A 13,368-nucleotide genomic window follows, 5' to 3' on the forward strand; every position below is an offset into this window, starting at 1 on the left:
AGTGTTGCCGGATTGTTGTTAAAAATTTGAACCAATCACAAAAGTTAAATATTGACAAATGACATACTGTCAACCTGATCATTTGTTTTTGTGTGTTTTTGTTTACATGATTTTTCGACTTCGACAAACAAAAAAGAAACAGTCTTTCTGAAGAGTGTAGAGTATTTTCCTAAATACAACTCTTGGCTAATAGTTGTTTTGATTATGGCTTTTAATTTATTTGCATATACATGCTGTGATAATAGTATTGTTTACCAGCTTTGCACCTTTATTTCTTTGATGAGGTTTCTTAAACTCGACATTAAACTGTGCTTAAACCGGCCTTTATTTTCTCTTTTTCTATGTACACAATCAACGTTGACAAAGATTTCTCGTGTTCTCACTAACATTACATGTTTTGTTTGTTATTCAGTGTCGTGTGTCTATTGGTTGTTGTTTTTTTAGATATACAAAAACTATAACCTACCTAACTTTGTAGAATAAATAAGTAACCAACAAATTAAATTTATATTTAGTTTAAAATCATTTTGTTATACAGCAGGATAAAATAATACAAATGATTTTAGTAGCACAAAAAATATGATTATAACTTAGCCACATGATATACTATGCACTATGCTAAAACAAAAAAAAATGAGAGATTATACACTTTTGTATGTATAAAAAAGAATATTGTGGGGGCAGGAATATCTGTACACCCACTTATATAGTTATTTATTGATAATAAAATTATACATTAATTAAACCAAAGAATATAAACGTTAAACGAATATAAATGGAGAGTATATATTCTCTGTTATAACTGATTAGCGTGTATGAGAAGTCTGATATCAATATTTGCTTGCTATCCTCTTGTTCTCCGGTTAACATTTATACTTTAAAACTCCTTCTAAAAAAATTTTGTGTAGGGGGCTAATTTTTCTACTTTAACAATATGCACATCATTCCATTTCATTGTTTCCTTGCTGATATTTTTGGTGTAGTTAGCTGTGTTTTTAACCTCCCGATGACCTTTTTTTGTTACACGGATGACCAAGGGGGGGAAAATGACCCCAGGTCAAAAATGACAATTAACAAAAAAATAAAGGTTTTTTTTTAATTTTTAATTTTTTTTTGGCATGGACTTTATGTCATTCAGCCAGTCACAACATGAGTATTAGTGTCATGTGTAGTGTGTATGTTGAGTAAGTGTCTTGTTACTTTGCAAAGTCAACGTCATTAGCGTAAAACTACTTGTAATTACACATAATAGACGCTATTTTACTAAACATCAACTTCAGAATATATTTTTTATTCGTAAAATATAGGGAATTTTTTTTATTTCAAAATATGAGGATATCTAGAATGATATTAAAGTCAAATAAAAAAATAATGAGTTAAAAATTAAAAATACTTTTGAATTTATTAAAGAAAAACATACGCTGGGGTCACAATTTCCCCCGCTTGGTCATCCGAAGGTTAACTAAAGCTTTAATATTCATGAAATCTCGAAATATAATAGTAATATAGGGTTTTCCAGTTTTCTTTGCCAAATTTATTATAGGTGTTAGTTGTGAACGCACATATAGTGGTCCTCCTTTCAGAGCATTTTATTTTTCACATTCTATAAGAGCATGCATTGTATCGCCCTAGTTTTGGATGTGTTCTACCACAAAGAACTTACGAGTAATGCTTTCAATATGTGTATTTAAGACAATGTATGATTAAAGGGCACATATAAACTTTTTTATTTTGCCCAGTGCAATTATCTGAGTAAAATATGACGTTTCTGAGCCCAACACCGAAAGGTACAAATGGGCTTAACTGATTAAATAAAATAAAATATGACGTTTTACTGTAACATGATCCCTCAAATATTTCTAGTAAACAACCACCTATTTTGTTAACATCCCTACAAGCTACCCGTCATGCCATAAAAAGTAATATCCTTGTTTATTATGTATATCGTAAATTGTGTAATGGTAACAGGCAAGCCCTCTTTTATAAAAAAATCACTTCTGTCTCTGTTTGGAACAACCTGAACTACTAGCAAGTCAAAACAACATACTAGAGTTTTGACGAAGAAGACAGTTTTAAATCGTTTTCTTTTCTAATTGACTTTGGTTCTTTTCATTAATGTGAGGATTAAAGCTTTCCTGTTTTTTCAGATTCTCTTCATTGGATAGATCTTTAAAATATTCACAGAAAGAATATGCATTTTTTTTTTGGCTGATAAATTTAAATATTGTACATACTCAGTATTGAAAATATTTCCATATAAATGCTTTTTAATAGACTGACAATTATTTTCTGTGCACTGCTTTAGATACAACCGATACATTTCAGATAAGTTCAAGCCCCCCTGTAAATATATTCTCTGTGTGCGAGCTAAGCAGTAATGAGATTCCATTATAGGAAAAGAATATATATTATGCCTTCTTGCGAAAATATTAATTTCTTTCATAATCTGAAACAACATAATCAAATAACTCGAATTGTTACACTTTGGAACTAAAATAATTATCATTTTATGACAAAATATATGCGTGACATCTTCACTGAACGTTATTTTAGAGTTATTGCCATTACCATTTGTAATTCGTAAATATTGGTTATTGAAGCACTTCCCAACATTTGCCTCGAAACCACTATCATTCAGACTTGTTACTCTTTGAAATATCTTTGTATAGATATCTAATAGACATTATTCTATAGATATGGAGATAGATAGAAACATCCATAAATCTGCATACGGAAGTTACATTATAACATCTACATGTGGATTGAAGGTGAAGGATAAGTTTCAGTGTAAAATGACAAGATCTGACATTGGAAACCCTCTCAATAAAAAAACCTCTCCAAAGTGTAATTAAAAATCAGAGTTCCATACAATTGGATCAGCTAAGATATTTCAGACAGAAAAGATTTTATTATGTGACAGAGACGCATAGAAGACTTACTATCACAAAAACAGCTATGAATATGAAACACATGAAAAACAGCTACATAATATTATGCATCCCAAACATGGATCATGATATTGAAGAAAGCAGACAGAAATAAGATAGATGGTTTTGAGACTTCTCTCAGTTCTCTCCTCTTTTCTAAGGTTATGTATTGTTATTTTCGCTCCCATTTTCAATTTCTCTTACATACTACCAGTAGAAATTATTACTCCCTTAGGGAGTGACATTTCTCTCAAAGATTAAGAGAATTTTTTTCAAGAATACAGCATTTTCGGTTTTAGGGAGCCACGAATACTTTTACGTCACTTTCTCTTATCATTTCTACTCCCTGAAATTCAAGAATAAGGGCCCAGGAAGAAATGTATTTAATTCGTTCTCAGAAAATGTTTTTATGGAGTATTAAATGCAGTTCCATAGAACTTTTCAGAGCAGATAAAATAATGATAGTGATGATGATATTATCTAAGCTTCAATTGAGAGACGGCACTTAAAGAAGAAGAATACATATATGTAATACGATATAATAAATATAATATGTGCTTGATATCGTAGTTTTATCACTTAATAATAAAATAATTATTAACTCACAATCAGATATATACCGAACTTAGTATTATACTAATTAATACTTATACATATACAGAGAGGGGCTAAATTATGGAATAAATTCATTTTCTCTAAAATGGACGATTTTGGAGAAAAATCCTGAAAAATGTCGATTTTTATTTTTAAATTACAATTTCTGGCCTTTATTTCATATTAGATACTTTCATCAAAGAAAAACAAAAAAGTCCGAACTGTGTCAACCGCCATGTTTCGTTCAACCGGGACTTCCATCCACTTCATCGACAACTCTTTTCTTACCTCCTTTCTTAATTACAATATTACTTTCCACCCCTTTATTACTTCCTTCACTTTCCAACAGTCACATTTACAGTTGATTTGGCACAATCCACAATGATTTTCTTTCTTTTTTCATTTCTATCCATTAATCACTATCATCTATCCAATGATACAGATACAAACTATCATCTGCTATCATCAACATACATCTCCATCTCTAAATTTTCATCCATATTCTATATATGACTATTTTCACCCCATCTATTCATACTATAACCAAATTTAATAGTCTCACTTGTCTCTCTGGGTCCCGTTTATGTCACATTTTTATTATTAATCTCATAAACCTCTTTTTCTACCTCTTTACCTTCTCTAATTCCACCCTCTCCCCTATGGTTAACTATATCAAAATGACGGTTTGCTTTGTCGAACCCTTAGAGTTCTGAGTAGCCTGCAGGACCCTTGGGAATTAGTCGCTTGAGTCTGAGCTTGCCTTATACATCCCTTCCAGATTATGAGACATTTTTACACCTCTGTCACCCCCATTGTGAACTTTTATTGAACTTTCACATACTCTAATATCTTCCAATCATTCGAATAAAATCGACAATAAATAAAAATAATTGGCAATTGCATTACAAAGAATGTAATACTGGCTCAAATTTTGCTCATTGTAACCCTAGAATATTCTCAAAAAGATGGTTTTACACAGAATATAACAGACATTTTATAAAGACCATTAATCGGCTGAGAGCCAATCATGCTCTTACGCCATCTTACATGCATAGAATCGGCTTGTCAGATACTCCCAATTGTACTTGTAGCAAAATCGGAGATCTAACACATGTCATATTAGAATGTCATTTAAACATAAATAACATAAACGACCTTTATAAGGAATTAAAAGATTTAAAATGTTTTTCCCAATAAACCTTAATACATTAATATTTACAAAGATATGGAAATTCTTCATCTCATTTATAAACATGTTAAATTATGTAAATACAAGTTGTAAACGTAATATGTAATAAATAGGCATAATTTGTTAATGTGGTTTGAAAATATTTAAAAAAAATAATATATAAAAAAACATAATAAAATAATAACAAAAAAAAAATAATAAATGAAAAAAAAAGAAAAAAAAGAAAAAAAAAATAGGAACAAAAATAAAAAAGAATAGAAAAAAAGTAAAAAAAGTGTTTCGCACAAATTAAAATATATATTAAAAAAACACAGTAAAATAATTTAAAAAAAAACAAAATAAAAAAAGCTACACAATGTACCAATGTATCTATAAAAATAATGTTGTAGAATGTACTTACGTTATAAGAAATTTATGACTATGAATCTGCAATCAATCACAAACAAGTCTGGCTAACTGGCTCTGCCAAAGCCATTTTTCAAAAAAAAAATCGACAACTTAAAATCAACATAAAATTGCTTTTCTAAACCCTTGGTGTACACACGAGAGGGCTTAACATCGTTTCTCAGGTTTTCGATCTAACGTGTAATGTGGTTTGCCTATCACTTTCATTGCAAACATTCTAACTATTACATCAAGTTTACTTTCATTTCAACAGATTATTTATCACAGTGGGGGTGACTGTTTTTATAAATAAATCGAGTTATCTTGTTAAATTGACTCCAAATATCCAAAATTTTTATCAGAAAAAACGTCACATATGCTTACATCCAACTAAAGATGGTGGTAGTATCATTATTCTTTTGGCGGTAAATGACAAAAAACACATTTTCGCATTTTAAATCGCTTATAATTTTAAAACTAGTAACTTTTGAGGAAAATGTCAAGAAACTTATTTTATTTAGAATGTCCCAAAGAATCTAGAAAAAATATTATTGGGAGGAAAATAGGAGATTTTTGAAAATAGTGCACGCTGCACCGGCAAAATAACCGGATGGACACGCTGACACGCATAATTAACAATTAAAAAACTACGGTCTAAATTGAAGTTAGACCCGATCACTCTTCGGAATCTTGAAAAGGAATGTTTAAACTTTAATACAAGTTATTGGCACCCTTAAAAATACTAATTTAAACCTCGAAAATGCGTATTTTCGCATTTTTTAGATTTTAAATCGCCTATAACTCGAAAACTAAATTTTTGAGAAAAATCACAAGATACCTTTCTTGTTTAGAATGACCCAAAAAACCTAAAAATATATTTTTTTGGAGCAATAAAAGGTTATCTTATGTATTTGTTTAAACTTTTTAACGTTACAAACGTCACATCTTTGATATTTTATTTTTAAATAATTATTTTACCTTATTTCCTTTAATATTTCATTAATAATTATCTTCTTCTATTGGGTTTACCCATTTTCCCCTTTAAAAATCGGTTGGCGCCCGTTCTATAGGCAACCCTATTTACATTGTATCATCTCTTGTGTTCCATGTTCGTTATTTCAAATTTCGTCCAAGGTTCGTTGTCATGTCATTTTAATGACAGTGACAACCCCCATATTTTATTCTCCAAAATAGTGGTGGAAATGTCATAAAAGGCAAAGAAGCTTCAAAAATAAATAATTTTTATTCTAAAACAAATCTTTCTCTTGGGGTGAGTTACATACAGTTTTTTAATAATTTCTTACAGTCATTATATTCCATCCATACCTAGCTTCTTATATTTTTTCTAATATTTTTTATATCTAACCTAACTTTCAATGTCAGACCATGTGTTTTGATATTTTGGTTTTAAATATATTATCTTTTTAATTTACATATTATATGCACGTTTAATAATCAAAATTTTAACTATTCTCCTCATCTAAATTCTATCTAATTTACCCTTGCCAATTACTATTTCTGAATACTATTTGGCAAAGGTACAATTTGGTTTTCTTCTTGATTGTTGATATGGTTTTACTGTTACAGTTTTTGGGAATAAAATCTACTTTCTCCTTTCGGGAGCATGAAGCACATCGCCGGCGATGCACCAGATGGCTGACAACGTGAGACCATGACATGTAGACTGCACAACCACCATCTCTAGCTGCAGGGACCTAGGGCCGAAGATCCGTCCAGGCCTACGAGAAGTCTACAACAGCAGTACCATTCGACATCAAGAAGTTACCATCGAGCCGAATACCAAAAGCCATAAGTATAATCCAGAATTGTTAGTTTTTGGCAAGAATTTGAATACATTTGTTAATGCAATTTACTATGTCATATTTTTATTATATCTTTATGAACAATAAACATGATTAGTTAAAAATATTGTTTTGTTTGCTACCATTCTAAATTTTCAGAGTTTATATCTAAGGTTAGGACAAGACGAGCACACACCTGAGTGACTGAGCTAAGCTAAGGGTGTAACGATGGCTACCTTGGATGATTGAGGTAATATTTTCGAATATTATTTCAATTAGCTGGGCTGGTCCATCGCTTATTCGTTTCAACTTTGGTTATGTATTTGGTTAAAAAAATTGTTTAAACAATTTCTGCCCAAAAATTCCGTCCGGCCCCCTTCAGATTTGTTTAAAGGGGACATTTTTGAATATGAATCCGCAGAGAAACCGAATTAGAAATGTTTATCAGACGGGAAGGGTCTCACCACATGGACTACTAGAATCCTTCTCGAAAAACCACTTTTGTAATAAATACTGATAAGTTCACGTCGAATGTCAGAGAATAACTGAAAACTGTCATTGTTCCGGAATAAAAGTATTCATTTTACCGCCAAAAGAATAATGACACTACTACCATATCTTTCGTAGTTGAATGTAAGCATATATTATGTGACGTTTTTTCTGATAAAATTTTTGGATATTTGGAGTCAATTTAACAAGATAACTCGATTTAGCATTTTTTGAATTGTGTCACTTTCCTTCCGGATGAGTGAGATGTGCTTTTAGGGAACATCCATAAATTACGTCGTAAAAAAATTTGGAGTTTTTAATTTCCTCCCCCACTTACGTCGTATAGAATCAATTACAGTTGCGGCCTCCCTCATGCCGACATCGCAATTGCAACTCATGACCCCCCACCCTTTTAGTGATTTTTATAAAAATTCCATGCTATTTCTGGATTTTTTAAAGTTGTCTCAAACATTATTTACGAATGTATCCAAATCTGTATTATTATGTAGTTCATTAATATCCGCGTACTTTTTTCTCTCAATGCACTGCACAACTAATTAACTTTATTTGGACGAAAGACAACACTTTCATCGGAGTTCCTATGCTTTCTTAACGGCATTATATAAATCTTGATATTTATTTTGTTTTGATTTCAATGCCATTTCTTTTATTAAGCATAAATACAATGTATTAACTAAATAATATTGTATTTATATTCATTCTCTAAGAATTGTTTTACACAGATTATTCAGTAAATAAATGAACAGTTTAATATTTTTTGCTTCAAGGCGTTGTCCTGTATAGAGGCGTTTGTTTAAACACAAAGAACCATTTTTGGTTGACCATAATTGAAGTATGTATTACCTTAAACTAATACTTCAATTATGGTCAACCAAAAGGACAATACAAAGGGATGACCGCAAAATAATTAACCCTTTCACTCACACTGTACCTCAAGAGGTACATTTATTATGTATGATTTCAAACACCAATGGGAATTGACTTATATCCAATAAAATATTTTGCAGGTCAAATATCAAGTCTAATTCGTAGACGCCTGCATTCTGCGCTTGATTTTGTTTTTGCTTGATAATTATAACCCGATTTGAAATTAGTTCGTTTAAGTGACATTTGCAAGAGGTTAGGACAGTCTGTGTATGTGGTTTTTGCTATTTATTTTTGAAAATAAACGCGGATATATGTTTGATAGGTAAGTAAACACTGTAATTTATCATAGTATGTATTAGTTTCCCAAAAATGTAGATGATACAAAGTAGTAGGTAATCTGGGCACCTGAATTAGATGTACCTTGTGAGGTACAAACTGCCTTTAAAGATGTTTTTTGTGACAAAACGAATAATATATAATAATATGTATTATTCGAGGGGTGTAAAATCAAAGGCGGCAATCTCCACTTTTTCATGTTTTGTTGATACATTATCTGTTAGATAAAACTATTTGTAAAAACCAAAAGCGGTCTTTAAGTGTATACAAATCGCAGTGAAAAATTCATGTTAAGATCAAAAGCAGCAATATCCATAGCTGAGTGCGTACCAAACACGGCAATCTCCGCTGCGGGCCAATAAGAACCACGTTGCTCTCGCACGTGATCAACTGTGAATGTCGTGAACTCTGTCGAAACCTGTGAATATATACCCGAACTTCCGGATATTTTGGTTTACGTGATATATGCATTTAAATTGCTTTTACATTATTGTTGAATATCAAAATATATTTTTCTTCACTAAGTAACCGGCACAACGATGTTTAATTAGTTTCAAAACTGGTAATATCCTTATAGATCATTTTCATATCAGTCAATCTACTAGCGTTGCAAACAAAAGCGGCAATCTCCAAACAAAAATATTTAAAAAAGGAAAATAAATAATTTCTTAAGCTCCTCCTTCTGGATATCCGATCACAAACCAAATTTTATATGATTCTTATCAGTTTTATTGCGTTAATTTAATTTTGCTAGCTTCTACAGTTTTTCGCGGTTTCCCAAAATTAAGGAAATGGGAGATTGCCGACTTTGTTTTTACACCACTTATATTTTCGTATAAAACATGTTATTCCATGAAATATTTATTTCCAGATATGGCTAAATATAGTAAAAAACCACTTACAAATGAGGAGTTACTATATTATCTTAAAAATGACGATACCACAGATATTCCGGATATTGACGATAAAGATGATGGATGTGAGGATGATACTCAATTGGAACCTAATGATGAAATAGTTCAATTTTTGAATTAAAGTGCTCGTTCAGATGAAGAAGCTAATTCTCAAGGATTCTAGAGGATGATTTGAAGGAAGAGACAAACAACGACCAAGAAGTTATACAATATGAAGTAAATGGCAGGAATTGTTTTGCCAATTTTCATAATAGACAGGCTCTTAAGTAATTTTCTAAATAACTATTCTTTTTTTGTATTTCGTTAGATGATAATAATAAATTTAATTCTAGTATTAGAATAAATTAAATACTAATTAGTTGATTTTGTTTTTTTTTTTGTAACATCCTTAAAGGCAACATGTATCTTGTGAGGTACAAGTCGTAACAAAAAAAACAGATGGAGGGCAATCTTTTTTTTGTTACATATTGTTTTAGTTATCTCTCTCAAGCATATCTACCAAATTTTATAATTTTTGGATGCCTCTTTCTAGGTGTGTGACTGAAACGGTTAATACCTAATAATACAATACGATAATAATAACAACAGAATACAATAATAATATAATAATGAACACACTGAAACATCTTTCCCACTCAATACATTTTCCTTTACCTTTACCCAACTGAATTTTGTTTTGATTTAAATTCTGATTCAGATTTAATTTTGATATTATTACATAAGGGGTTGCAGTTTGAGGATTGATGAAATGTTCAAAGACTATTGTCTTCACATCACACATTACATTAAACTATTGCTATGTTATAAATATCTTATCATCATTTTATTGTCGTTGCTTTACTGTCGCCGTGTTCGGAGCTATTTGTCGCCGCGCAATATGTTTAATCTCAAACATTCAATTTTCATATTCGATATTAATCAAACATTCAATTTTCATATTCGATATTAAACAATCTTTTTATCACCGCGCAATTTTAAATGCTACTCGCGAGCTGCTTGATAATATCAAATACAGAAAGATAGCCTATTTTGGACACGCAGTAAGGGGAGAGCGACATAATATTCTTCAACTTATTATGATGGGTAAAATCAAAGGACGCAGAGCAATTGGCAGAAAACAGGACTCTTGGTTAAAGAATATCAGAGAGTGGACAGGTATAAAGAAAGCAGAGCAACTATTTAGAATAGCTCGAGACAGAGACAGTTTCGCCATGTTAATCGCCAACATCAAGGGGACTTGATAGGGCACGTTAAGAAGAAGAATTATGGGTGAGTTTTTAGTTACTTGTTTTTAATATTAAATGAATTAGAGTGATTGTAAATAAAATAATATTAATTAAGTGTTTTTATTTAAATATAAGTGTCTAAAAATTAATCAGTAAATTCAGAATAACTACAGTTGTCCCTTGATACAATTTTTTTAAATTTTATGAGTAAAATGCTACCCAGATTAATATGCAAATGAAACATCCATTTCGGCTAACTAAAACATGTTTATTAAAAGAAATATGGAAGGTAATACATTTAATTCATGTCGCGGCAGGTTTGAGTACAAGCAGACACGGCGGCGACCTTGACGGGAGGTGCGTCGGACTACCGAGCGTGTCAGATTGCAAAACGACGGAGTATGAAGTGTATACTGTATTACAATAATAACTAAGGAACCAAATTTACAAACACATAATATATATTTGATTTAATAAGGAAAAATGATCAAAATTTTGAGTTGTCACTTTTCTTTAAAATGTTTGCAACTTTTTTTAAAATTAACGAAAAATACCTAGGACACTCTAGGTTTTTGTGATAAATAACGATAAGTTCACGTCGAATGTCAGAACATAACTGAAAAGTGTCATTGTTCCGGAATAAAAGTACTTATTTTACCGCCAAAGGAATAATGACACTACCGCCATCTTTCGAAGTTGGATGTAAACATATATTTGGAGTCAAATTAACAAGATAACTCGATTTATGCATTTGTGAGTTGTGTCACTTTTCTTGCGGATGAGCGAGATGTGCTTTTACATCGTTCTCATCGGTGAGTTTGAATATGTAATTTTAAACTACATCTGTGTGAAAACTGTCTTGAACATAGTTTGCATGTGAAAGGTTTTTCACCAGTATGCACTCTCATATGCGATTTTAAATTTAGTTTCACTGAAAATTGTTTGGTGCAAATTTCACATTCAAATGGTTTGTCACCAGTATGCACTCTCATATGTATGGTTAAATGTCTATTTGTTGAAAACTGTTTTATGCAAATTTCACATTTAAACGGTTTTTCACCAGTATGCACTCTCATATGTACTTTTAAATTACCCTTTGTTGAAAGCTGTTTAGTGCAAATTTCACATTCAAATGATTTATCACCAGTATGCACTGTCATATGTGATTTTAAGTCTTGTTTCGTTGAAAACTGTTTGGTGCAAATTTCACAAGTGAAAAATTTTTCACCAGTATGCGTTTGTATATGATATTGTAAACTTTGTGCGTGTGAAAACTCTTTGGCGCATATTTTACATGTGAAAGGTTTTTCACCAGTATGCGTTCTCATATGCGATATTAAATTTTGTTTCGTTGAATACTGTTTGGTGCAAATTTTACATCCAAATAGTTTTTCACCAGTATGCACACTCATAATATGCGATTTCAAATATAATTTCAATGAAAACTGTTTCTTGCAAATTTCACATTCAAATGGTTTTTCACCAGTATGCAGTCTCATATGTACTTTTAAATTACCCTTTGTTGCTAATTGTTTGGAGCATATTTCACATTCAAAATATTTTTTTTCGGTGGTCACATCCGTAGTAGCAGTTAAATTTTGGTTCAATTTATTTCCGGGATATTTTAATATTGCATTGCATTCATCATTTTGGATGTCTTCGCAAGAGACACCTAAAATAATAATTATCTGTTAATATAACGTATAGTATTATAGTGTGTTTGGTAACGAATGGGCAAGAGCTTAACCTTAGAGCTTAAAATAGGTCGATTTAAGCTAACTTACTTTAGTACAAAAAATGATAGTAATCGAAATACAGGGTGCCAAAATTTCTTTTGTTTTATTAAGAACACGAAATTTGGTAAGCGGGGTTTTTTGAGACGAGAAATCTAAGTTTGCCATCAAAAATGATGTATTACCCAGAGGACGCCACATACGCCTTTTAACATATATATACACCGGTATTTTAGGCGTCAACGCCCTTCCGGTAGGGATCTATGGGGAAGTATCACCGAGCCACAAGCCCCTATCCCTTGCAGAACTTCGTCCTCATAGACCGATCAGATGCCCGCATATTCCAGTCTAAGCGCCAGATTCATATTTCGAATTTTATACTGACGAGTTAGCCTTTTTTGTTTTTCCGATGGCCTGGCTGGGCTTGAACTCACATACCTCACGGCGAAGTGAAGTGCGGGTCAGCCGCTAATCGCACTGAGCTATCCGATCGAGCCTGTATAAATAATAATATTGATGTTTATACTACTAAATAGAGAATTAAACACCGTTTGAAATGAGATACCACACGATACCTATTCCCATTTAAAAAATCATTGATTACGTAATCACGCTCAGAAGGATGACGTCACTAGCAGAGAACAATAACCACAGAGAAACGACACGACCGTACTTAAAACGTGTACCGTTTTTGAAGACGCATGCGCGAACCTGGTTGCTTTATGTGTTCCCAACACATGCTAATTCCAGCTAATTCTGTCACTCTGGTTGTTTTACGATAGTCCATAGGCGTGTATGGTAAATACTTGACTTAACAAGTTTGTTTGAGCATTTATATAATAATTATAATAGTTAAAATGTCTGGTTACTCGTGTGTGGTTCACGG

The 13,368-nt window shown here is 31.6% G+C and overlaps 1 protein-coding gene across 10 annotated transcripts in view; it reads right to left on the minus strand.

Annotated features, from left to right (window-relative positions):
• Positions 1-13,368, minus strand: part of LOC114328042 (gastrula zinc finger protein XlCGF8.2DB-like) — a 124,304-nt gene that overhangs the window by 93,625 nt on the left and 17,311 nt on the right. The window contains exon 3 of one of the 10 annotated variants that reach the window (XR_007700931.1): positions 5,111-12,421. The exons of 8 other annotated variants lie outside the window; for them this stretch is intronic. Coding sequence is in view for 1 of the 2 variants with exons in the window: in XM_050662253.1 (XP_050518210.1) it covers positions 12,266-12,421 (156 nt within the window). In the remaining variant the exon portion in view is untranslated. The remainder of the gene's footprint in view (positions 1-5,110; positions 12,422-13,368) is intronic. One more of the 10 variants, XM_050662253.1, reaches the window with a different exon arrangement.

This window comes from Diabrotica virgifera, chromosome 9, assembly GCF_917563875.1.
Source record: "Diabrotica virgifera virgifera chromosome 9, PGI_DIABVI_V3a".
In the NCBI taxonomy this organism is placed as follows: Eukaryota; Metazoa; Arthropoda; class Insecta; order Coleoptera; family Chrysomelidae; genus Diabrotica; species Diabrotica virgifera.